Source organism: Peromyscus eremicus, chromosome 4 (genome assembly GCF_949786415.1).
Source record: "Peromyscus eremicus chromosome 4, PerEre_H2_v1, whole genome shotgun sequence".
In the NCBI taxonomy this organism is placed as follows: domain Eukaryota; kingdom Metazoa; phylum Chordata; class Mammalia; order Rodentia; family Cricetidae; genus Peromyscus; species Peromyscus eremicus.
In genome coordinates, this window is record NC_081419.1 from 47,259,245 (window position 1) to 47,286,757 (window position 27,513).

The window sequence follows — 27,513 nt, forward strand, 5'->3', positions numbered from 1 at the left end:
ATGTTATTTGTGTCTCTAGCCAATAGTACTTGAAAACGGAGAGTCATTCTTCCAGGATGAAGCTAAACTGGGTGACTTATCACTCAATTCATACTCTAAAAAATGTATAGTTTACTACATTCCTAACCACTAAGTCAATGATAAGCCAGCTACAGTTCGTAGAACCACAGAGGTTAGGCATAGAGTAAGGTACTAGGTGGGGGACAGCTCTCCCTAGGAAAGGGAAATCGAATACATAGTTAGGGGTGGACAGATGTTGGGGGACTGAACAGGAGGATCAAGCAAGGAAGAGAGAAAAGAGGGATGAGGGAAGGAGTGGGAGGGAGATAGCTAAAATTAAGGACCTTTTGAGGGGTCATATGGAAACTTAATACAGTGGAAACTTCCTAAAATATGGGCATATATGAAGGTGATCTAAATGAAGTCGCCAAGTAATGGGGGAGACAGAGCCCCAGCTGGACATCTCTATCACTAAGTGAAGCTTCCAGTACTGGGAATGGGTTGCATCTAATTGAGCTGTTGACCGAAGGGGTCCCATGGGAACAACTAGACAACCCAGACTGTTGCCAAGACTGTAATAGGTTGCTCTCCACAAACTGGTGGTCAGGCTCTATTTCTGAAGACAACACCTACACAGCTCAGTGAACACAAAGAAGTAGAGCTGTTGCCTACATAGACTCTTCACCTACACACACACACACACACACACACACACACACACACACACACACACTGTGTGTTCTTGGTACCAAAAGGTACTCTGCATACTACCAAAGGAGAGATCTGAACACAACCCAGCTACAAACCCTTTGGTCTACAGTAGTGTCCTGCCTGCATGCTAGTGCAGTGGTGGCACAGAGCATGGGAGGAATCAACCACTATGTGAATTGACTGAAGGCCCACTCCATAAGGTGGGACCCATACCTGACGATGCTTGGTTGACCAAGAACCTGAGACTAGATAGACCAAGGGTAAAACCAAGTACTACTGTTCTACTTAAGGAACAGAGTGATAAAATGACTCCTCATGACATTCTGCTATACTTATAGATCAGGGCCTTGCTCAGCCATCATCAGAGAAGCTTCCTCCTACAGAGATGGGAACAAATACAGAGACTCACAGCCAGACAATATGCACAGAGTAAGAGACCTTGGAACACTCAGCTCAAAGGGGGATGTCTCCATCAAATCCCTTCCCTCAGGGTGCAGGGAACGCTACAGAAGAGGGGGTGAAAAAAGTGTAAGAGTCGGAGGGAGTGGGAAGATACCAGTGAAAGAAAGCCTTCTAACACAACAGGACTGACGAACACGCAAACTCATGGAGACGGAGGCAGCGTGCACGGAGGCTGACCAGGACTGCACCAGATGAGGTCCTAGAGCCGAAAGGAGAAGTGGACACAGCCCCCATCCCTAACCCAGAAGCTATCTCCAATTGATAACCATTTGCAAATGAAAATGTAGTTTTCTCCAAGAGAGTCTCTCACTGGAGAAACAAACTAGTCATAAGGGTTTACCACATGCCCAGCAGTAGATGGCCAGCAGAAAATTAACTCAGTGACATCTTTGGGGGCTCCTTTTCTCATAATGTGCCAGGACTTTTTCTTTCTTTTTTAACTTTATCTTTTTTAAAATTTTATATTCTGTCTGTCTGTCCGTCTGTCTGTCTGTCTCTGTCTGTCTCTCTTTATCGCTCTCCCCCTCCCCCCACAAGTTCTTTGCTTCTGTTTTGTGGCATCTATATCTGTCTTGTGCATTTTCTTGAGCTCTTTTCCTTTTGATTGTTTATTTTGTCCTATTCTGGTGTGTCTTTTTTTTTTTATCATGTTCTACTCTACTCTACTCTACTATTATTCCTTAGAAGCCTGTTCGTTTTCTAATGAGAGACAAAGAGTGGATAGATGGGAGGGGAGAGGGGGAGGATTTGGGAGGAGTAGAAGGAATGGAAAAACATAATCAGAATATATTATATGAAAAAAATCTATTTTCAATAAAAGAAAATATAAAATAAACTAAACATTACAGAGTTATCTTCATGGAGATAAAAATATTGTCATGGCATCAAAAACCATCTAATTATGAAATTTTAGAAACTATTTGAAGATCTAGGATGGCATTGTTGTTTGACTCGGTGATGCATCTCTAAAGAAGTAATTGCGTGATAGCCTGATACGAATTGTCTAGGTAATACTTCCCAATGATAACAAAATAATGTGTCTTCTCAGGTCATTTGCTAAAGCTGTTTATATTGGAGCCTGTAAAATGTCATTGTCTCATAGTCATTTCTCTTTTAAAGGTTACTCCATGCATGCAGTGAGCCATGCATGGCCTTTTGAGTGTAGACTGAAGCCATGAAGCCATTTGTATACTTTAGCCTGGTGCCCGATGGCTCCAGCTTGCTTCAGTTTCATGGACTCTCTAAACACTGCCAGTTTTTGCTGCAGTAATAGCCTTGTTTCTCACTTGTTTGCACAAGGAAGTTCTGTAATTGATAATGTGTGTGCCTGGAGAACCAGACATCTGACATAGCAGTAAGTGCAGCCCCGAGAGCGTGGATGAGCCAAATGACAAGAAAGCAAACAGTGATAGGTTCGTATTATAGACAGCAAACTCACAGATACTCTAGGCGTAAACCAAACAAAGAAGCATTCAAAAGACACAGAGGAAAACATTCTACCTACAGGGATATAGACTTGTCAGCATGACTACTTGGCCCGTTTTTTTGTTTCCCAGTAAATAGAAGGATAATTTGAGAAATCACATATTAATATCATGCCAGTTTCATTCATCACCCATCCATTCTCATTGATTTTAATAACTCTCTCCACTGATCGATGCTTTATCATGCATTCAGAGAAACTCGACTGTGGTACCAGTTCAGCACCCTTGTTATGGCTCAGTTGCATCAGTCTGGTCTACTTGTATCTTGCATCACCTCCCTCTAAAAACTGATTACACATTTGGGGGAGATCAGAAGCTGTGAAAAGAGGGAGACATGCATGATTAAAATCAAAAAATGATGATCAAAACTTAACTGCTTGGAGATCAATTCTTTGTAATTAACTTGGCAACCCATAAGATAATTTCTCTGTACTAACGAGGAGATAAGTAGAATATGAGGACTTACCACTCATTTAATGGGCATGGTTTGATCAGTTGTCTTATTAATATTGAGTAATGATAAAAACAAGTTGCAGTCCTTTGATGAATTTTAATATATGAAAGTGCCTGTAAGGAAAGGGAGGTAATTATTTTCCTAAATTAAAATTGCAAATTTTCATCACAATTTAATTTAAAATTTTAAATCTTTAATAATAAGCCTAATATAGAATAGGAACCTCACAGAAGATGACACACTGAGAAACAATTACCAACTTCATGAGTTTTTCCTCAAAATCATAAAATTAGACCAAATAAGCTTTTTATTATCTTGATTACCAATAATTCTCTGTTGTATTTAATAAAGGTGACAGCTTTGTACTTCAGGACTTCTATGTTACCGTAGATAAACAGGGTCCCTACAAAAAGAACCCAGAGATCTTCCTAGATAATAGGTTTGCTTTCCATGGGGATAGATAAGAGTCAGCAGTGCAGCCAGAGTGTGGCAAAACAGGTTTGTCTTTTGGAAGAAAAAAAATGGAGTCCTGTGAGAATTCTGCGTGCTTGTGAGAAAGTAAGACAAGAGTCTTGTGACCTCAGTTTCTTCAAAACACAGAATGTGTTTGCGTGCTTCTCCCAGGTGCAGCGGAGAGGAGTGGGTTGACTTCAGTGTTGCTATTATACGCCTCTGTGGAGAAACATTTTTTTGCCATGTGTGGCTTGTCCTTGTGATTGTACACCTTACTCAGGTGACTCTTCTTAACCTTCAGAGTATAATGTCTAATGCTCTGAATAAAGTTGTCTATTGCGTGAGACTTTAGTCCATCTTGTTTTTAGGTCCCGCTCTCCCAGGTTCATGCTACCAACTAAAGCGGTAAACAGAGGCGAGGGGGGGGCGTGGGGGAGCAGTGAAATATAGGGTTAGAGAAGATCTTAGAAATGACTGCAGCCAACACAGGAGCAGCCTGATGGGTGAATTTACTGACAGTGTCATTGGCTAGCTAAGGACAGGCTGAACCCTGAGAGTAGGGTTTCTGTACTTTTTCTGTTCCTCTTCTCTGTCGTGTGTTCTCTGTGATTGCAGAGATGGGAGCATCCACCCTTTACTCTTACATTTCTCTGCCTTCATCATATTCTCTGCTCATATAAATTAACACTGTAAGTGCTGGTCATTCTCAAATGATGATGTCATGACACAGCTGTCTCTTCATGTCCACTCATATAAAATGCTCTCCTTCCATGGCCATTGGGAGCATTTCTAGGCAAACTCATTAATAGTTTCTTCTAGGATATGAATTTAGAGACTGTAGACCTGTTTGTTCTTAATACATTGGAATCTATGACTCATCTGATGTGACATGCTACTTGTGGGTTTCCGGATATGATACCCAGGCATGAAGACACACTAATATTTTTCAAAGCAAGTGAAATTTCATATGGATGAAAAGTCAAGCTTAGAGTGATCTATGTTTTGAAGAAAGTGGAAGAAAAGGCTTTTCACTCCCTTTTAATGCAATCTCTTTGAAATATTCTTAAGGTGATTTTTATGTATGTAGGACTTAGCTCAAGGTAAATTTATGTAAAGGAAAACAATGATACCTGCGAGAAATCCTGATGAACATTTAGTCTGAACAGTTTCCAAGGCCAATTCTTGATCTCTCTCACAGCTAAAGATCATCTAATCACATTCTATACTGCCACCTCAACAAAGAATCTGCCTCCATTCAACCTTATTGGCTTGACTCTGGCCTTTGCTTGAGAAGGTTGGGGGAGGGATGCATCAAGCTGAGTGCCAGACACTATTCACTGTGACCTTCCATGTGGTGAATGGCATTTACTTGAATAGCTCAAGGGTTTCTTTTGTTGCAAACAAGGGCTCTTGCAGGTAGCTATATCTGTTGCCACATGTGTTTTGTGTGGTCAGGTAAAGTAGCAAGGAAAGCCAGCAGCACAGTGGCTTGAAAGACAAAGAAATGCATCATCTATGCCATGTGTCAAAGCTCTGCTTGGAGTGGCCTGAGACGTGTCTGTTTCCTGTGACTGTCAGAGACTCGAATCCATTTCTGTCTGTTGATTTGGCAGCCTCAAGGCAAGTAGTTCACAGACTTCCAGGTTTGGAACCCTTCTGTGTAACAACATCAAGATTACATAGAATCTTAAAGAGCCTTGTTTACATTATTGACATTAGACACTGTAATTAAATCTATTGATATTTGTTTATTGGAAATTAAAACTGAAGGCCTTTTTAAATTTTTCTTTTGAAAAGGGTCTTTAAATTAAAATTCTTTAAAATTAACATGAATAAATCCTTTACATTTAACACAAATGACATTTAAAGAAAAACAACTGTTTTCTAAAATTAAAAAAATTGAGTGGTTTTGTGATGTTCTTCTTTAGTGCAGATCAACTAGATTTTTATTCCTGTTCCTACAATCAGTCAGATGTGATATATTGTCTTAGTTGAAGAAATTTAAATGAAGAAATCTAGACTCCCAAGATGAATAATTTAGTAAAGTAGAAATGTGTTAATGTGCCTATCAAGGGATCCAAAATAGAATTTTCCCTCTTCCTGTGAAGTATTTATTTAATTTGAAAGTATTGTGTAGGGAGTCTTACTCACAAAACTAGGACATGGTTGAGGGAAGCTTGAATTTCAGTCCTGTCACTTGCGTCTTTTGTCTTTATAGCTTTGGTGAAGTTTCCCATGAGCATCTCACACAGTACAGCTAGTAGTGACACTTGTGCCTGGCAACAAGAAGAGGTCTCTTAATATCAATTAACTTGTCACCTGCCTCTTTCTGCTACTCACATCGCTGTTCCTTAGGAGCAAGGCTTCCTAACCTGCTGCTTTTATATGCTTAGAAGTCTCCAGAGCAACTGACAATGAGACACCCGATCCCAGAGAGCCTGACATACTAAACCTGTATTAGAGGCACTTTTTAAAACTGGAAAGTAATGTGTGTATTAAACTTTTCAAAGAAGTTGGAATTTGGTAGAGAGGAAGACCTCCAAAGGGCCACAGGAAACGATTTCTGGAGGCAGAAAATCAATACCCTGGATCTTAGAAGACTGGGAAAGCTATGGGGTGCCAGACCATAGGCTCCATGGATAAGGCAGAGAGGTGAGTGTAGCTGGACTTCTCACAGCAAGGAACATGGCCTGGAGAGATCAGTAGACAAGTGAAGAATAGACTTTCTTACATGGTCACAGTGGACAACCAAGCCAACAAGAGTCTAGAATGGCAAGAAGTATATTCTGCCTGTTCAGTCACAAGTGAGGACACAAACTAAGTTGTTTTTTGTTTTGTTTTGTTTTGTTTTGTTTTGTTTTGTTTTGTTTTCCACTCTGGGCAATAAAGTACAGAAATGGGGGAATAGAATAAATGTTGGAGTTATGACTCCATCTTCAAAGGACAAGGATATATTTTTATTTTTCTCTGGGAATTCCTCTGCTCTATCTAGTGACTATCTTCCATATATTTATGGCTTCCAACCATATGACACTTTCCAGTAGAGTCTTCCCTTCCAATAGAGCCTCCAAGGCTGTGTTTAGTGCCCTTGGGTATACTACTTTCTTGCATCTTGTATTTGTAGCTGCTATAGTCTAAATAATGTACTTGTTTTGGTCTCTTGGGAGATAGCAAGATTGCCCAAAGATAGAGAGCTTGAAGGTGACTAATTCATGGTAGCCACTCAACAAACACATGAGAGACTACATGACTACAGAGAGTACTATGACAGCACAGAGGTGTCAGGGCCTAGCGGGCAGTTTAAGAGTAAGGTTGGTGAGGAATCTTTGCACACAAGAACGAATGTAAGACTTTGCGTTATATCAGTTGTTCATATTAGTCTCACATTCTACTTTAAATTGAGAATTTAGGATTAAATTATTAATAGTATATTTGTACTTGAAACAAACCTATAAATACAAAAGAACTCCAAAAGCAGCTATTTCCTACACTAGCTTTAAATTTAAAGCTAATTATGATTATTAGATAATTTGAGGGTGGCAATGTATTAGTAATCTGTTAATGCTGCTTATACATAGAGAGCAAATGTCTTTTATAGGACCATTGAAACTTCATAGGCTGGCCGGGCGGTGGTGGCGCACGCCTTTAATCCCAGCACTTGGGAGGCAGAGCCAGGCGGATCTCTGTGAGTTCGAGGCCAGCCTGGGCTACCAAGTGAGTCCCAGGAAAGGTGCAAAGCTACACAGAGAAACCCTGTCTCGAAAAACCAAAAAAAAAAAAAGAAACTTCATAGGCTGGACTTACTGTATTCGAATAAAACTTGTTCACTTCAGAAAACAGATATGACAACCTGTGTAATTTAATATTGATAATCCAAACAAAAGAAATCACCTGAGAAACTCACTACTCAGAGATAACTACTAAATAGCTAGTTTTTAGGGCGTGTGTGTGTGTGTGTGTGTGTGTGTGTGTGTGTGTGTGTGTGTGTAATATAGTTCCCTCTCCATATCCACTGCTGCTACTGTCAGGGATTCAACCAACTGTTAATAAAAAATAATGCAGAAGAATTGCACATGTACTGAACATCTGCGGTCTTCTGAACACTAGAGTCTAACACTCAGGCCCAGAGCCCTTTCATTGGATTAGACATTGTGCTTAGTCTAGAGAGGCTCTAAACTGTGTGGGGATATTCACGGCAGTATATAAGCAAATGCTCCCCCAATTGATACAAAGGTCTGAGCGTCTACAGATGTCAGTGTCTTTGAGGGGTCACAGAATCAATCCTTCGTGGATATTGAGCAAATACAGGGTCTGCTCTGTATTTTAAGCATGTTACCGACTCTTCTTGTGATCTGATTTTCACATAAAACATGCCTGTCATGTTAATCCTCCTTTGCCCACATGATGTTAGCACAGCTGGGACAAACAGTTCCGTGCATCCTTGACGGCATTCTGTGGGATATTCCAGCTGTGTTACCTCCCCACTCTCCTTTTTCCAGAGCTGTGGAGATCAGTTATGCTCAGGAAAGTAGAAACTGGAAACACGGAGAAATTAACACTGCCGCATTCAGCCAATAGGTCATGGGAGGGGTGGGCACATTGCAGGTGTCCCTGCTCTGAGTTGGAACTGTTGCTGGATGCCTGTGAGGAAGAATTGCAGGGGCTTCCCAGTGGGAGAAGGATGGTGCTACCTGCAGCAAGAATCAGTTCACTTCTGCAAACTGTATCACATTTCCTCCTCATCTATCTTGCTTTCTCCTCAACAGTCTGTATCCAGTTCTTCATCCCAGCATCTGCTTTCAAAGGAGGCCCGGCTCAGAAAATTTCAACCTCATATTAGTAATAATTATATTTATTCCAATCTTTCATTATTAGAAAAAGATCTGTAATAGATGTACCAAACGCCTTTACAAAGAGGCCTGATGTTTTGTGGGTTTTTTTTTTTCTATAATAAATGCTGGGTCAAGGGCATGCACATTTTAAAGGATCTTGATATATGTTAATTTGCAGAGTATTGGTTTCTCTCTGCACTCATGACCCTTTGATATTAAGCTCGTTAAATATGTGCCAGGCATTGCAATGAAATAAAGTCTGTCCAGTTTTGTTCTATAACTTTTAATATTAAAGCATAAACATGTTTTATTTAAATGTTGCCTATTTGTATCTTTGCTCCATTTTTCCATTGTATGTTTAAGTCTCCTAGTCAGTGTATAATTCCTTTACATATTAGAGCTATCAATCCTTTGTTACGTGTTATAAGTTATTCTGAAGTTGTCTTTTGACTAATTTATGCTTCTTAATAGCCACTCGTGTTGGCTTCGTTCCCAAATTCTTTATTAGCTGCACATCTGCCGTCCCTTGTGTTGACATTGTCACCGTTTTCTCCTCTCCAGAAATCCTTCATATTCTTTCTCCTTTGTCTGGTCTTTTTACCTCAGCTGCTTCTTCTAAACATGGAATTAACCAGTGCATCTTGATTTTTACTGGTGGTTGCACGGAGAAGTGTCCACATCAGCACTGATGGAAGCGGCGTGACATGCTGATCTTGAGAACTCAGCCATCATGCTCTGTGACGTTTAGGTGTGTTGGAGCCCTTCAGTTGAACAGAGGCGGAAAAGCTGAGGTCTAGTGGCTGAAAGGAACACCACTCACATTCCTTCATCTTTGTTTTTCTGATAAAACCTTCATGGAGGCTCTGTGGCGTCAGGGCCAAGGTCCATTTAGGGATCTTCTACTTATGTGTGCTTGGCAGATCTTTAGATTACTTTTAAAATTGATTGCAAAATGTGCTAAGACACATGCAAGACCAGATCTAGAAGAACAACCTCTGTGTTAAAGCCTGATCGATATGAAAGGCTGCTAGCCTTATATGCTATCACAGGGTCAAGTCTAAATTACATCTTCACATCACAAGAACTTTCAAAGCTAACACAGATGCCATGTGCCTCCAGGAAGGAGTTACCACTTTCCTTTGTAGATTTATAGTCATGTGTCTACAGATTCAGAAAAAGGAGAAAAGGATGCCTGTTACATTCCATGCTACTGACTACCTACAAGCATAGTCTTTAGGATGAAAGACAATTAAATACAGTTTCTTTGTACCTTTTTTTAAGATCACAAAACATGAAAAGTATCTTTTGATTCTGTTTTAATTTACAGTGAAATATAGATTATTATACTGAATTGATATGATTTATAATGAAGTATACAATTGATTAAACATTATTAAAAATACAGGTGTAAGGAGAGATAAACAGAGATGTTGAAAGATAGGCACAGTGGGTATGAATGAGCTTCAGGGTTAGATGTCAGCTTCCCAAAGCCAAGATGCAATGTCACAGGAGGTGACCTTATTCTCATGTGTCGAGGAAACATGCTAAGCTTTCACAGAAAGAAAAACACACAATATTTTTCCCTTGGACTAAAATTTTCTAAAAAGTAAAATTTAACTAAAAAATAAAATTTTGCTAAAAAATTTCTTCTTTTGGACTAAATTTAAAAGGAAAAATATCATGTGGAACTTTCGATGGAACTCAGCATGAAGAAAGAGTGATTTTCTAGTATAGGTTCACTGCCAACATGGAAGCATTTTCCTTATGTCTGTTTTTGACAGTAAGACCTGGATACAACCAACAGGTATAATGTTGAAATATTGCAATGTTGCTTGGTTAGAGTGTTTTCAGGGTAGTTTCAGGGGAAAAAAAGCAATTTTGTAAAAGAATTTGTATTATTTATGTGTTATTAATACATATTTCCTTAATTCAAGAAGTGCCTTTCTAGCATTTCCATGCATAATCCAAAGAGCCATACATTTATTACTTAAGCTGCGCAGAGTGGTAGATTTTAGGCTGTCTTCCTTTGGTCATGTGAAAACCAGAAGGAAGTTTTGTTTGTTTTTTGCTTGTTTGTATGTTTGTTTGAGACAGGGTCTCACCATGTAGCTCTGGCTGTCCTGGAATTCATTATGTAGACCAGGCTAACCTCAGATTCAAAGAGATCCTCCTGCCTCTGCCTCTGCAGTGCTGGGATCAAAGGCGTGCACCACTATGCCCAGCCAGAAAGGAGTTTTGGTGAAAACAGGAAATGGAAATTTTGCCTCTGTGATGCTAACTTTGAGTACATAATACAGACCTTTCACATCTTTGACAAAGCAGCACATATAATTCATATTCAACACATTCAATGCAACATATTATAATTCTTATTATTCATGTTCTCTTGTTAAATTAAAATAATTATTTTGAACAAAACTATTATCCCCTGAGCTTCAGGTAGTCACTACTTCTTTAAAAAGTATGAATGTATGTATGTATATATGAATCATATGCATGTATGTTTATATGTACGTGTGGGTGTATTTATATTTTTATTTAATCATGGAACCCTTGCCTGGTAAACTGTATATTCTTTTCTCTGATTGCTTAACATCTCTTCTCTCTTTAGCCTAAACTGACATAATTATTTCAGATGGTAAAGTGAACAGACCTTATCTGTTTTTGTGTTAGATTCATGATGGGATCTCTATAGTACAAATGATTAAAAAGAAACCTGATAACCTAGATTTACTTACTCTTCAAAAAGTAAAAGAATAAATATCACTCAAGTCTTTACATATGCGAATGAAAACTTCAGGGTGAGCCCCAGCAGTACCCAAGGCTCCATTCTGCTGCTGGGATTTGGTTGGTTGGGGGTGAAAAGACGTATATCTCCCCTGGGGCTCTGTATTATTGATGAATGTGCTTGCTGTTGAGTTGGTGTCTGGGAGCAGATGTGCATAATGTAATGAAAAATCCCTTTGTACATTGTGGTTTAGATCGAGGATGTTAAAGGTAATTTTTCATACACTATAATGTGACCTTAGTCTTAATAAGATACTTTGTAAATTAGCTTAGAGTGAAATCAGTTGGCTTGTAATTTAGTAGCTGGCAAACATCATTTGAGAAGTGTGGTCTTATAATGCTGTGTTAGCTTAGACTGCTGTAACAAAATACACTGGCTGGCTGAAATGTATTCCTCACTGTTCTGGAGGCAGGAAGCTCCAAATGAATGTCTGGCAGGCAGGTCTGTCTGGTGAGGGCCCACGGCCCGGTGTGCAGATGGCCACCTTTTGCTGAATTCTGTACATGCTCTCTCTTCTAAGCATGTGTGTGGAGAGGAAGAAAAGTATTTAAAGGGTATACCTCAAATATAGAGATGTTGAGTGTTGAAACATCTACATATCGATTCAGGGCAGAAGCACCCATCAGTCCGTGGTAGATTTAAAAAAATAAAAAGAGCGTTAATTCAATATCTCTTGACCAGTTCAAATATGGAGACAGCAAGCCCAAGCATCTCACTGGTCACTGATAATGTGGTACTCTCAATGTAAAAGGCCTGGGGATTTTCTGTAGATTAAAATGGATTTGAGAGGTCTTTTCAATGTAACAGCACTCAATGTTATTAGGTAATAGCCACATACACGAAAATGTGGAATAAATCCCAATGTCTACCCGGTGCTTTTCCCGTGCTTTTCTTTAATTGCCTATTCTTTATACACCCAGGGCACCTAGAGGGGAGGGCAATGCAAGGGCCTGGCTGGCTTGAATTTGCAACTCACCTTTCCCTACCATCCGGCTAGGTTGCCCATTTATTACCATTCCCCTCCAAGGTGGATTCTGCAATGATACTTCACCTTGGTGCATATATTAAAATGTGGACTGTGCCATTGTGTGTGTTTGGGGTGTGTGCGTGTGTATCATAGTGGCTCAGAAATGAGAGATATGATAGGAACTTATCTTGCACTGACAGTACAGAAGTAAGTGAACAAGGACTGGTAGGGTGGAGCCCCTGATGCCAGTGTCAGGAGAGCCTCCATCTCAAAGCTCAGTTTTCATTATCTCCCTCCAATGGCCATGAAGGAGTGTGGCAAACTTATTCCCAGTCCCTGTGAGGAGCAGCATCCCAAAGTGTCTCACAGAAATTCTGCTCACAGCCCTTCTGCTGGGGGTTAGATCCACAGCTATTTTAAGGGAGGTTGGGTCCTTCTGGAGAATCACTGCCTCCAGAAGTCGTTGACCACCAGCAGAGTCCCTGCTGCAAATGGCTATTAGAACTAATTCAGTTCATCTGCACTAAATCGGAGACTAACAATGAGTTGTTGAGAGTCAGCCTTTGTAACATCCTCTACACCTCACTACTAAGTACCACCATGAACTAACAAGGCCAGCATCACTCAGGAGCCTTAGAAATGCACCTTCACCTCTCAGCCAGATGTACTGAATCCCAGTCTGTGTTTTAGCAGTGTAATGAGCTCTGAGCTGCCATGTTCTTTGTAAATCTTTTAAGGCAGGTAGCTGCTAGCTGTGTCATTTTTGATTACTGACAAGTTGTATGTGGATTAAATGAGATAATGTGTTTAAGTAACCTTAAGTCTGCACAGCGCTTCATAGTGTTATTTACATGTACAGGTGTGAAGCAGGAAGAGGCTGCTCCTGAGCTACCTAAACAATAAAAATTGAGAATTATGGGACTTCTCAAGTTTTTTTAACCTTTTAAAAGTAATATTTTTATTTGTTCTTTGAAAACTTCATACATTAATATAGTGTATTTTGATCATATTCATCCATCACTACCTCCCCCAAAACTCCCCCTGATGTCTCCCAGTGAGTCTTAGTTCTAACTTCATGTCTTCTTTAAAATGTATTTATTGATAATTTCTTATATGAATATTGTGCTTCATTCATCATCTCTCCTTTCCCTTCCTCTAACTAATCCCACACACCCCCATTCTCATGGCTTCTATTCTTTTTTTGTTGTTATATACATACATATACTTGTTTGTTTGTTTGTTTATAAACACAATTGGCAGGTCCCCTTAGTGTAGTTCCCATGTATATGTGTTTAGAGCTGATCACTTAGGATTGGCACTTGTCCCTGGAGAAGGCTCATTCTCTCTCTCTCAACAGCCATTAATTGCTTGTAGCTCTTTATCTAGGTGTGGAGTCTTTTGAAATCCCCCCCATTCATGCTAGGATGTTGACTGGTATTCTCATTGTATAGGTCTTGTCCAAGCAACCATATTGTTGAGATTTCAGGGGTACAGCCTCCTGGTCATACAGAAAGACACTGTCTCTCAGGAGATGTCCTGGCCCTCTACCGCATACAGCCTTTCTATGCCCTCTTCTGTGATGTTCCCTGAACTGAGGTGTCGGGGTTGTGTTGTAGATGTATGATTTGGGGCCGAGCATCCCATGATTAATTGATTTCTGCATTTTGACTAGTTGTGGATTTCTGTAATGGTCTCTGTCTGATGCAAAATCAAGCTTCTTTGATGAGGGGTAAGAGCCACACTTATCTGTGGCTGTAAGAATGCATTTAGAAATTATACTCATTTAAGAAAGTGACAGTATTAGGTTTTCTAGGGTCCATGGCCTCATCAGCCATGGGCAGTAAGCCAGGTTTTTTAGTATTAGTCATGAGTTCTCTCCTACTGAGTGGGCCTTAACATCAAATATGATGGCTCTTGGTTACCCCCAGGATTTAAGTGCCACAATCAGACTTTTCAGGATATATTGCTATTCTAGTCATTGTTGTGGTTTGGGGATTTTTTCTTGTCTAGGTTTCCAGTACCAGATATTAATTCCTTCCTGTGGAATGGCCTTAAATCCAATCAGAGAGCTGTCAGTGGCTCCCACAACAGTTGGACCACACTGCAGCAGTGGGCATATCTTATCTGATAAGTGGTTATTGTAGTTCACAAGGTTCACAGCTGGGTGAAAATGCCAATGCCTTTTCTTCCCAAGAAGCCTGCAAAGCACCTCTGCACAGGAAGAAGGCCACCCAGTAGGGAGAAAGCTTTCATCTCAGTTCCAGCTTGGTTTCTCTGTATCTTGCAGCCAAGATGAGTGGTATCTTCAGCAACAGGGTCTTACCATCTAATTCTGGTGGGCAACCAAGAGCAATGTTAAGAGATTGGTCTGTTTTATGGGCTTTGAGAGACACTGAACAATTCATAAGGACGTATCACAAGCCTGGGTCTGGACTTTTGTTTAATAACCCATGTCTCCTGGGAATGGCATTAAAATTTTAACAATGGAGAAACTGATTACAGGAATTGATAAAAAGATTTCATGGGATAAATTTAATTAAAAGTTATATGTGGGGGCTGGAGAGATGGCTCAGTGGTTAAGACCACTTGCTGCTCTTGGACCCCATCCAGTTCCTTATCACCCATTTGGCTGTGAACAGTGGTCTGTGACTCCCATTCAGAGGATCCAACACCCTCTCCTGGCCTTCAGGGGCACTGCATGTGTGTAGTACACAGACATACATGAGGGCACAACACATATACACATAAAATAAAAATAAATCTTTTTTAAAAGTTATGTATACGATAATCTTATTACAAATTGCAGATTCCTATACCAGAATCTAGCCATAGGCTGAATATCCATTCTCCAAGAGTGGAGTCCAGAATTATTCCAAATTATAGCTCTTTTTGAATTTTATAATGTTTGTAAAGTTGTTAAATTTTTAAGATTTTCAGCCGGGCGGTGGTGGCGCACGCCTTTAATCTCAGCACTCGGGAGGCAGAGCCAGGCTGATCTCTGTGAGTTCGAGGCCAGCCTGGGCTACCAAGTGAGTTCCAGGAAAGGCGCAAAGCTACACAGAGAAACTCTGTCTCGAAAAACCAAAAAAAAAAAAAATTTAAGATTTTCAAAGCACTTCTGCTATAAATCTGAAGATAACAGATGCTGAGCACAAGAGAATCACCTTTTGCTGTGGAGTTCTGTTTTGTTTTCTGTCTATAACTTGGGAAAGACATTTGATCGATCTATCTCACAGTGTTTAGGGGCATAATGTGAGGACGTCTAAAAAACAGTACTGTGCATGCAGAAGTGTGACGTTACTATCTCATGTTGCGCTGCTTGCAAAAGGACCTTACTGTTACAATATTAGGTAAACAACTGGCCAGCTGAGCTGGGGCCCTGGTGGCTCTGTCATATTTACAGTGTCTAGTCCTTTGCCCATGCTTCAGGTAACAGGAGGTCAGTGTGAGATAGACACATGTTCTCTGCACAGGGCAGTCCATTGGCAGGACCACAGACGATGTGGGTCTAGATGCTGAATGTCTGATGCATCCAAGGAGAAGCTTCAGTTTTAGGATAAAACTGATACATAGAGAAGCTGAGAGAGGAAGAGAAGCCCTGGGTGCTGGGTTTTGTTCTGGGTCTGCTGTCTTGCCTGTGACAGGAAAGGATGGCCACAGTAGAAAAGATCACCACTGCATGTGGAGCAGCTGATACCCTATGCCCTGGGGGCTTATTGATATATCCAGAAAGCTCTACCAGCTTGTTATAGGCCTCACACTTACTTTCATAGTCCTTTTCATTCACACTCAGGACATGATGATCTGTGTACTTGAGCACTAATGCTGGGGGCTAGGGTAAGCATGTGCTTATGACATACTTTTCCCTTGGGGATTTCCAGTTAATTATGGAGATAACTTTATCAGTGATAAAGGTAGTAAATAACATTGTACTGAACTTCAAAATAGATTTAATGCTATGCCCACACTTTTAAAACATACTTATATATGTATATTTAAAAATAAATCTATATTTATATCTGTATCACGTAGGGAAAAAAGACCAGAAACCTGCTATAATTAAAAATGTTAATGCTAACGAGAATTTAGGTGTTTTCTAGATCTTCTCCAGTGAACATATATTATCTGTATGGTATGAAAATATAGTAACTTGCTAGGCTTTTGAAGCTGCCGTAGTGTTTTTATACACTCCATCTCATTTGGTTTGCATTTTTGCCCTGTCTTAGTTTTCTATTGCTGTGAAGAGACGCCAAGGCAACTTAGAAAGGAAAGCATTTAATTGGGGGCTTGTTTACAGTTTCAGGGTGAGTCCCTGACCATCATGAAGGAAAGCACAGTGGCAGGCAGGCGGGCATGGTGCTGGAGCAGTAGCTAAGAGTTTCCGTCATGGTCTACAAGTTGGAGGCAGAGAGTCGAGGGAGGAGGGACTGAGAGAGACTGGGCCTGGTGTAAGCCTCTGAAACCTCAAATCTCCAGGGACATACCTTCTCCAGCCATGCCACACTTAACCGCCTCATCCTTTCCCAAACAGTTTCACCAGCTAGGGACCAAGCATTCAAATATATGAGCTTATGGGAGCCATTCTCCTTCAAACCACCACACACCCCATAATAGTAAACATCAATGGTATAAATAAGAGAAATGAAGGAAATAGACACAATTCAGACCCCCAAGAAATCAAGGACAGCAAGACTACACAGTGTGGAATGTGTTGGCAAATGAAAACCTGAAACAGAGCAAAACTCTCAAAGAAAGAAGGTGGAGAGTGTATAAACGAAGAGGAGATGCAGAGACTTGCAGACATTTTAAAATGTACTCCATGAGATGGCCCTTTTTTTTTTTTCAGACTCAGATGGGACATAGTGACTGCATGTCAGCAGGGACCACAGTCTCTATTTTATTACAGTTGAGGAACTACTGAACTATGTGACCTAGGAAGGTTTTCCAGACTCAGGGCCTGCATTCACCTATTGAAAAAAAAAAAAAAAATAAGACAACTATCAATAGCTGTTGTTGTAAGGATTAAATGAGTTAATATGCATAAGTGCCACCATGATGTGTTAGACATAGCCAGGCCTAACAAATATTAGCTGCCAGAAACTGTTTTCATCCCTGTGGCCCAAATGTGATGATCAGGGAGATGAATCATAAGAACAATATAAGTTTATCAAGTGCATAGAGATGTGTATTGCAGAGTTGATGGCCAACAGCGGATGAGGAAAGCCAGTGATAACATTAATAGAAAAATGTGAGGATGTTGATTCTGATGTTACTGATTGGTTCAGCTCTCCGTCTCAATTCAAATCAATCCATTGCTGGTGATTGTGGGTTTTGGAATTTGTGTAAATACTTAGATTTTTTAAAAAATTATATGTTTGTATAAGGCAAATAGTTGCCATCAAAGAAGAATGATTTGTCCTAGAAATTTGGACTACAAGTTGGGAGGCGGAAGGTGACACGAGGATTCCCCTGAACCATCCTGCTGAAGTGCAGCATGTCAGTGATCCCTGGTCAAGGAGTAAGGAAAATGGCTTTGTAAATACTGAGGCCTAGGAATTCCAGGGCAGATTGTTCCAACTGTTGGCAGTGCTTTTCCATAAGCGAGGTGGATGATTTGCGTCTGGTCCTGGAGGCATAGCTGTTGCAGTTGGTACATTGCAGGAACACCAATGAGTGACCAGCAGAATCTATAAATCTCCAGATGTAAGAGAGAACTCCATTCCAGAGAGCATGTGTGGTAGGATGCCTATTGTTTTAACAATTTTAAAGCATGCAAAGTCTATTTCTTTTTGTTTGTTTTCCAGACTCCTTGGTTGTGGAATACGAGACACTGCTGGTATAACTACCCGTACCAGGTAAGGCGGTCTGACTTCCGGGTTTACAGACATAGGGGATTTTCCTTAGGTGAACTCCCTGGTGTCATACAGGCTGCAGCAGGTTGAGTAGCCACTTCCATTCACTGCTCGTGAATGTCAACCATAACCTAGTGAAGACAAGGCTTTGTGTGTTCTTTAAAGAAGAGCAGAATCAAAGTCTGGTGGTTTAGCAAGTGGAATAAATGCGGCGAGTTCTTCTGTTGGAGAAGAGGATGTAGTCACTTCAGTGGGGGGCGGGTTCCTGTTTCTCAGTACAGAGGAAAGGCTGAAGGCCTGCCTGCAGTGCAGGCTTGCCTCCACAGCGAACATGAACGTTCAAATGTGGTGCTGGAGCTGGCCTGCTGAGTTCTGTTGACTTTGTAGCTTAGAAGTGGCCTCTAAATACGTAAATCAAGCAGCATTTCTCCAAATGCAGAAAAATGTTCTAATGCCATTACACCTGGATGAGTTTTCTATGACTACAAAGGAAACGCCATCTTTGACCGTTGAAATTAAATCACAGTCCTGAAGGGGGTGTGTTTTCCACCTCTTCTCACTGCTGTACTTTTACATCTGCTCATGAATTCAGTCATCTTAGCACAAGCCCTTGTCATCCCTAGATCAGTTAATTTGGATGAACTTAAAAAAGATCAAAGGTGGAACCAGGAATTTTCTAGTTTGTCAAGATGTGCCCTAGAAGGGAAGCAAGTGGAACTAGGTATTGTAGTAAGCACCTTCGGTTTTTTTAGCTTGAGATTGCATTTTAGATGCATTGGGACTTACTGTGAGCAGAGGGTTAATGGGAACCACACAGTCCACATCTTCTGTGTTGCCCATAGAGCTGCAACTGGCAGAGGCTGACACCGGATAGTCCTTCAAGGCTAGGGACATGGAATTCCAGTTTGCATTGGAATCCCTTAATTTATTTAGATTAGAAAAGGATTTACATAAGCAGCATGATACAGTTAGAGAAAGCTGAGAGTTCCTGAGATAACAGAGACTGAAGCAAGGTGGAAACCAGTCGCTTACCTTACACACACAGTTGTCTCAGGCCCAGCAGCACTTTACTGTCCACACACCTCTACGCTTCTACTCATAAAAGGGTATTAAGGGCTTCTGGAAACCTTAATTGGAATGTTGGCATGGCAGCTGCTACAATGTCCCACATTTAAAAGGTAAATTCTGCAACATGAAAGGCATTGAGACAAATGTCATATAAAATGTAACACTTAACCTTGTTTTTAACTGTAATGGAGCTCAAAATAACTTTCACATTCTAACTGTAGCTGTGCGGTTGCTTGGTTTGAGATGAATTTGTAGGACTGTGACCCAGAATGTAGCTGTGGGCTGTTTCTCAGACAGCACCATAGATTTAGCATGAAAGTCTGAGGGGCTAGGAAATAAGGTTATATTTAAAAGTGGAAAATATCCTTAGGATGGAAAGAAAGATATCCCATCTGTGGGGATTTGTGTCAAGAATTATCTTCTACTGGTAAGGCTAATACTGAGTAATTCAGCACAGTGTTCCCCAAATCTTAGATGTATTCATGATCTCTTGTGGTAACAGTGGTTATCCTTGACAAGTGCCATATGCTAATAAAAATTAATGACTCTCTTTGTGTAGGGGGCATTGGAAATTAAATAGCATGTATGCAAGTATAATGCTTTGCATACAGCCATATGTATATAAATATATATAGCAGATTACAGTTCAGAGTCTATCTCAAGCCTTCAGTGCACTTTTAAAGATTGAACATACTCATGAAATATGTATTATGTCTTTAACACATATATTACATAAGTAACTGAATAGATTTTTAGGTGAAAAGTAGTAGTCTACTTCAATTTCAAACACATTCCCTCTTTTGTGTGAGTGTGCCTATTTGTTATATATGTAGTAGTTTTATATGGGTGTGTATTTTAAAGATTAAAGTAAGATGAGGTTTATATGCAGCTGGCCCTTGTACAGCTTGTTACAAGGAGCACACACTGGGCGGGAGAAGCCTTAATGTGGTGGTCAGGGGCCTCACTAGCCATGAGACCTGGATGTGGCCTCTAAACCTGAATTAATTGATAGCAATTTTCTGCCAGCTCTATAATCTACATGAGGAATGAGAGTAGTAATTTTACAGATTTCAGGATGCTCAGAGTGAGTCATGTGAGTGAGTTTCACCAACTGTAGAGCGGCTGATGAGTGCTGATTACTGTGGTGCTCTCACATGAACTCGACACTTCTAAATGTGATCTAACGTGTCCTGTGACCCCTCTGAGCCATTTTCCCAGATGATGATGCCAGGAGGCAGAGAATCTCATCAACACCAAAATCTGACCTTGACTCAGAGGATCCAGCCAGGGTCCTGTTTTCCCAGACTGCATTGCTGACAGCATCTGAAAGGGGTGTCAGTGGGAAATAGATTTCTTTCAAGGTGCTGCTGAGCCCGGATGCCTCTTTCATTCTGCAAGAAGAAGCTGTGCTCAGTCCATGAGAACTCCCTGTCTCATGACCTGATTACTGCCCAGCAGTCCATCTTGCAAATCCCATTGCTTTGGGTTTGTAGAGACGCCCGTGTTCAGTCTATAGTAATTTTCTTTGTCACTTAGAGTTCAGAACTGCTGATCTAATATTTTATCCTGTAATGTACCTTGTCAGAAATACGAGAGACAGACAGTTTTCCTTGATGCCTGTACTGAGTGAGTAAGGGCCATCTTATGACAGCCGTCCGTTATACCATGATTGGCATATGGTACATATAACATTCATTTCCTTTACGCTACAGACTATTGCCTCCTGAACAGTGGTGTAAATATGTTTGAAGAGTTTCAGAGATTTTTTTTATTCTTTCTAATAAACCAAGACACTTTATTATAGCTTGATAAAAGTAAAAAAAATAATAAAAAGCTAAAAGTAGCTAATCAAAGTGTTGGGAAAACTTTCATTTTTATGGATTGTGTGTTTGTGTGCATGTGCATGTGCATGAGAGCAAGTGTTAGGCCACGTGCCTGCCGTATTGCCTAAGGAATCTTGTAGCTGCTGTATGTAAAAGAACCAGAGGTGCTGTTGTTATACTCAGTAGTGAATAGGATCCCAAACTGCCATGCTGGCTAATGTTTTCTGAGTTTGAGAGGAAATGAAATTAATGGTATCAAGCTGTGGTCTGTAGGCAGCCCCAAGAGTGCCATTGTCTACCAAGAAAAGGATGGGAATTGCATGTATTCAGCATAAGCCTGGGCTGCCAGTTAGTAGTGAGCTTGTGGCCTTTGGGATACAAAGTGGGTTTCCGATTAATCTTCCCCTTTTTTCTTTTCCCCTCAGCCACTCACTGCTGACCTTCACTACTATTATATCCTGGAGCTGTCATTTTATTGGTCTTTAATGGTTTCCCAGTTCACAGATATCAAAAGGAAGGTAAGAGTTGTGATGTCCTATGGGGCTTGAGTTGTCATATGGGGCCCTGTGGGTGAAGAGTCTCGAAGGCATCACCTGAGTTCTGGGAGCTCTAGATTAGCACTGGCTCCTGCATTGTTACAGGAATTCATATCTGTAAGGTGGGGATGGGAAATCACAAGTTTAAGGTGAGGGTGAGTCTGAGGCCAGCCTGGGCTACAGAATACTCTATCTCAAACACCTGAATACACATACATGAATAGGTATACATGTTCCTAGACATACATACATATATGTATGACTACAATACATGTGTATAGAAATACCAACAAAGCTCTTATCATCTCCAGATTAAATAAAAGGAAAATTTTAATGCATAGTTTCAGAGAAGAGAGTGAAGTCTCCGTATTTCCACATGCAGAATGATTTCTCCAATTAAAGAATTATCTAGAGCAGTGGTTCTCAATCTTCCTAACGATTTGACCCTTTAATACAGTTCCTCCTGTTGTGGTGACTCCCCCAACCATAAAATTATCTTTGTTGCTACTTCATAACTGTAACTTTGCTACTGTTATAAGTCATAATGTAAATGTTTTTGGAGCGAGAGGTTTGCCAAAGAGGTCATGGCCCACAGGTTGAGAACAGCTGACCTAGTGTCAAAATATAGCCCAGAAACAGCTTTCCCAAATGAACTGTGTTCTGCTTTTGGCCCTCTGCTCCACTGGAGTGTTGCTTTTACCAAGACTGTCCCCATGAAATTCCAAGCACTGGATCCATCCATTCTGGCCCTCCTTTCAGTATCTGGACAAGATACTATGCTGTCAACTGCTCACTTTCTCTATGATGCCATTTTCTCAATATCCCCATGCTTTTCTCAATTCCTCAAAGATCCATCTCAATGGAAAGGCAGGTTACTACACTTTAAACATTTATTTTTTTGTATTTATTTATTTGTGTGTGTGCCTATGTGTATATATGTGCACATGGGTGCAGGTGCCCTGAAGGGTGGGACTCTTTCTCTTTCCAGCAGCAGTCATGTGCTTGGCTAGCCAGAAAAAAAGGGGGGGGGGGAAGAGGAAGAAAAAGATTGTCTCCCCAGACTTCTATTAGTACATATTGTCTAATCATCAGAAACATATGGTCCCATCAAGACCAACTTAGGCCTAGTGGGTGACTCATTAACACCCACACTTGTGGCTCCCTTACTCACTTTACTAAGCACTCTGGAAACATTCAAAGAATCTTCAGTGGTGATATGCTAACTGGATCTCCTTGGTCATGTGAGGAGCGTTCCTTACTCCAGTAGTTGGAACATGCAGACTGATGACCCTCTGAGCCAGGTTCCAGAATAAGCTCCTTTTGTGTTTGCTTTTCCAGGAGCTCATTTGTCCTGGGAGTCACATAAGTCACACTTCTATAGCACACAGATGCAGAACATTCTTTCTTTTATTTATCTTTCAACTGGAGAAAATTAATGCCTAGTGAATCGTCGTAAATCTCCCGAGGCCATGCAGTGTGGACATGAACTAGCGCCCAGGGTTGCCAAGCAAGGTCTTCAGATTCACTCGTAGATTAGACACATCCACAACTCCTGCCTTGCCCTGCCGTACTCTCGACATGAGCCCCTTCCAGCCTCTTGTTTTATGAGTCTTCCTTTGCCTAGTGAGACTTAGGAGTGCCATTACATGGAGTTGGCCACGTTAATTGGAGAGGGGATAACCGTCTTTTGCTTCCAAGTCCTAGAAGACATTCCTATTTCAAAAGGTCCCAAGCCCCCTCCACTTGCTTGAGCATCCTTGTTGTTTATATAACTTGTCTTTTCAGTGCGCTGGTATATTCAGGCAGTTGCCATTGTTGTAAGCCAGATAGGGTTATCTCAACCATTTTCATAGGCAGATTACTTTCAAACATTGAAGTATATAACTTTTTGTATTTTTTAGTCTATTTCTAAAACATCGGGTAGGAAACAATTCAGAAAATGATCATTTGACCACGAGGTCTGAGGACTTGGGCCTAGGCCTGAGTATTGTCAGTATTTAGAACTTGACTTTATGTTGTTGTTTTTTTCCCCCGAGCTTTTAGAATGCTTGGCAACTCTCTCCTCGCTTGGTCCTAGTAGTTTCATATTTTCCTGGCACAGAGGGCTTATTCTGGTTTCTACACAAAATGGGCATTTGGCCACCACCAGACCTGTTTATTAGCTGGCACAGGTGTTGATGTGGAAACTGTTTCCTTCTGTTGCTGCCCGCCACTAGACACTGTAGCTCCATCTGCCCCTTCACCTCTGACTGCCCCCGTGGGTCTTCAGCAGCTCTGACATCACCCCACTCCCACCAGGAAGACCTGCTCTTCAGCCATTGGTGATGGATGGTTTGTACCGGCTGCCAGATAGACTCGCGACCTTCTGTGTGGAGGTATTAACTCAGCTGTCTGAAATCACCCTGCTTTCCTAATCTCGGAACGGACCTGTGGAAGCCCTGTGGGCAGTGGAGGGTGAAAGCAGCTTTGGGAAACTGGCTGTGTGTGAGGTCCTTAAAGGTGATTAGCAATACTCTGACCCTCCTGTTAAATCACAGCGAGCCAAGTGGTCACTTGAAAGACCAGGGCTTGTAAATGCTAAGAGTTCATGACTTAGGCTCTTTGAGTGAGTATCATAAACACAGTTTATAAATCATTCCTACACACACACACACACACACACACACACACACACACACACACACACACATACACACACACACACGACTTTTGTTGCTGTTTATTTTGAGACAGGGAAAGTTTTATTATGCAGCCCAAGTTGGGCTCACACTTCTTGCCTGAACCTCCCTCCTGGGCGCTAAGATTACAGGCTTGCATCATCATGTTCAGATTTAGAATTCAATTTTTTACTGAGTTGTCTTATGAATCTTTCTAAAATGATCTTGATAGTCAAATGGTCATCTTATTTTTTCACCATTATTTTTTTCCACCAAGAATCTAGAGATTAAAAATGAGGAGAGATCCTTTCACTCCTTCTGTGTGTTGAGAAAGAATATGTCCTCTTGATTTCAAAGTTGTTGCTTATTTGGCCAGTGAGGAAAACTACTATTAATCTTACCAGAAGGTAGGGTCTGGCAAAGATATAATGGACTTGGAATTTAAATATATGCTACAAAAACAGTGTAAACCTCGAAGATTTTTTTCCTTACTTTTTTTTTCTTACATTTTTCTTTTGTTGGAAAATAGTTAAGATACCATCAAAAATATCCAGCACTTTCTTGGTTCACAACACTAAAAGACTTTACTTTCCTCAAGGCTTGCTGTCTGTTCCAGTTCTGTGCTCTGGCACCTGTTCACAGTGAGCATTTTTCTGCACATCTACATTTTCCAAGGCAAGCTAATAAATACTCTATTCAGTTCAGAACAGCTTGCTTATGTCTAAACCGTGTGTCCCTTTTAATGGCGCTGCTGTTTGGCTCAAAGGTCTGGGCCTTTGGCCAATGGGCCCTGCTCACGTTCAGGCATGCATCCTTGTTCAGGCACAGCTCCAGATTCTGGCTGGTGATATCAGCCTGCTGCTTTCTCTTGTTCTGGGAGGAACACTACATCTTGTCAAACAATCTTGACAGAGAGAGATTTGGGGATGAAATAGAGCAAAAGAAGAACTTAGCAACTGGCTTGTTTAGTTCTCTTGTGACTTTTTGCAGAAACTAACTTGTGTCCACTACTGTGGGACTTTTAGCCGTCTTACAGCGGCTACCAAGTTCCAGAGCTTTCCTTTAGATTAAAAGGAAATGCATGCTTTAATCTTCCTACAGGGCCCCAGGGTGCCATAGATTGAGTTGAAGCAATACACACTAAACAAACACTGTGTTTGACAGATAAAAATAAGAACAGTATCTGAAACATAATAACCAAAATTTGGCTGAATCTAAGCCGAGAAGTAATGTAATACAAACTAGTGTTCACAAATTTATTTTTTTTTTAGTCAGTCAAAATTAATACAGTTAATCATAAAAAGTGAAGGGGTCCTTAATGTGAATAGTTCTTTCCTTTTCCAATAGAAAATTTGGAAAGCAGCTGCCATTAATTCATAGGGGGAAAGACTTAGTTAACATAATAAGAAAAGGCCATCTTACAGTAAAGGACGATCCTTTACATTCAGCTTCCTGAGAAAGTTCTTAGTTTTCTCGTTTGTCCTAGACTAGAGAAAACATTAAGGGCAGTGTAACTTAGAGGATGCTAGAGCCCCTCACCTGTCCATCATCATTCCCAGTGTGACCTACTTTGCCTTTCTGTGTCTTGGCTTTCTGAGCAAAGAAAAGAGGTCTTAGAACCCTCCCCGTGGGAATGTCACAAGCATAAATAAGCAGTATGCAAAACTGGACGGGTTTCTGGCATACCAGCAATGCTCAGTTCCCATTCGCTTTCCTGCAGCTACCTGTGTTGACAGTTGCATCCCCTCAGGCATGTCTAGAATTGTACCCCCAGCACACACACACACACACACACACACACACACACACACACACACACACAGCCCGACCACTAGACTGAACATAATTGATTTCTGTTGCTCCTACACTATTTCACTGCTGTGGTGAGACCCTCAGGAGGGTTCACTTTCCTTCTTCTCTGGTGGTTGGTGCAATTTGAGATGGATCTGCTCCATGAGCCTAAGCCCTTGAATGCTTGGCAAGAAGACCCTTTCTTCTTCTTCCTTTACTCCACCTACCAGTGGAAGCATATCATTAGTAAGAAACAAACCTTTTGTCTAAGTTGCTGAGATTTGAGGGGCTTTGTTTTTACCCTCTAACCTAGTTTATCCTGATGGGAGCAGCTATTAAGAATATGGTGAATTATAATTTCCTAGAACTGTGAGGATGATTTATCAAATTCAGCGAGTCTCAAGATGTTGTTGGGGCACATCTTGGTCCTTGGCCGTCACTCAGCCCTTTTTAGGAGGTCACAAAGGCAAAGCCATTTTCCCAGGGGCACTGAGATCCCATTTTCCTTTCTCTGTGCACAGAAATGTGTAAAGGTGGCAGTGGGCAAAGCTGCTGGCTGGCAGCCACACCAGGATGCTCCTGTGGTCACTGTGTTCTCCAGGACTACACACCGGCTGGAGCAGGAAGTGTCTCACTTGAGAACACTCTGGATAAGGCACTAGAAGTACCCATTTGAGTAAATCTCTGTTCTCAGATGTGCATGTAAAATTGTGTGTGTGCCGTGAAGTAGGAAGTCGACGTGGAGAATGGCTGTCGCAGTTAACACAACAGTACCCCAGGAAGAGTCACATGCAGGTGGTTCTTTGTACTGTACGCTAAACTGGCTGCCCCCCTCCCATAGAACACTGTTTTTAATTTAAAAAAAAGCTGGCAAACAATGTGGATCCACCTTGTGTGGTCAGCAAGCATTTTTATAAAAGGGCGCAGAGTGAGCTAGTCCACTTGGTGAAAGAAAAGCAACTGGCACCTTTCATTAATGATAAAACTTACATGTCTAGAAAACACCCTCTCAATACCTAAAGATGTTATTTGTAATGCTACAGGCGTATGAAAATCCCAGAAGGACACCTATTACTTTGTGTGCTAACTTAAAAATTATTTAAAATAATAAACAAATGTGGCTTTAAACTTGTTATGTAACAAAATATCATTAACAAGGTGAACTAGCGTTTTCCAAACATCTTAGGCCTGGTGTCGTAAAAATCACACGTGAGTGAAACAAGCATTTAAAGCGAGAGACAGACCAATTGGTGCAGCTGGCTATCAAGTGTATTGGTTCCCACTGCCGCTCCAAGGGTATCAGACTTGTCAAATTGTGCTATTGTATCCAAGAATGTCTGTAACTCTCCAAAGACTATTAAGAGCCTCTCTTCTTTTTTTTTTTTTTTTTTTTTTTTTTTGGTTTTGGTTTTTTTGGTTTTTCGAGACAGGGTTTCTCTGTGTAGCTTTGCGCCTTTCCTGGAACTCACTTGGTAGCCCAGGCTGGCCTCGAACTCACAGAGATCCGCCTGGCTCTGCCTCCCGAGTGCTGGGATTAAAGGCGTGCGCCACCGCGCCCGGCTTAAGCCTCTCTTCTTTTGACTGTGTATTTGTGTGATGTTAGAGTTGTGTCAGTTACTTCAACCACAGTATCTC

At 41.0% G+C, this 27,513-nt stretch overlaps 1 protein-coding gene across 1 annotated transcript in view; it reads left to right on the forward strand.

Annotated features, from left to right (window-relative positions):
- Nucleotides 1-27,513, forward strand: part of Cers6 (ceramide synthase 6) — a 253,788-nt gene that overhangs the window by 172,696 nt on the left and 53,579 nt on the right. Inside the window, exons 5-6 of the mRNA XM_059260613.1 lie at nucleotides 17,956-18,006; nucleotides 21,320-21,412. Coding sequence (XP_059116596.1) covers nucleotides 17,956-18,006; nucleotides 21,320-21,412 — 144 coding nt within the window. The remainder of the gene's footprint in view (nucleotides 1-17,955; nucleotides 18,007-21,319; nucleotides 21,413-27,513) is intronic.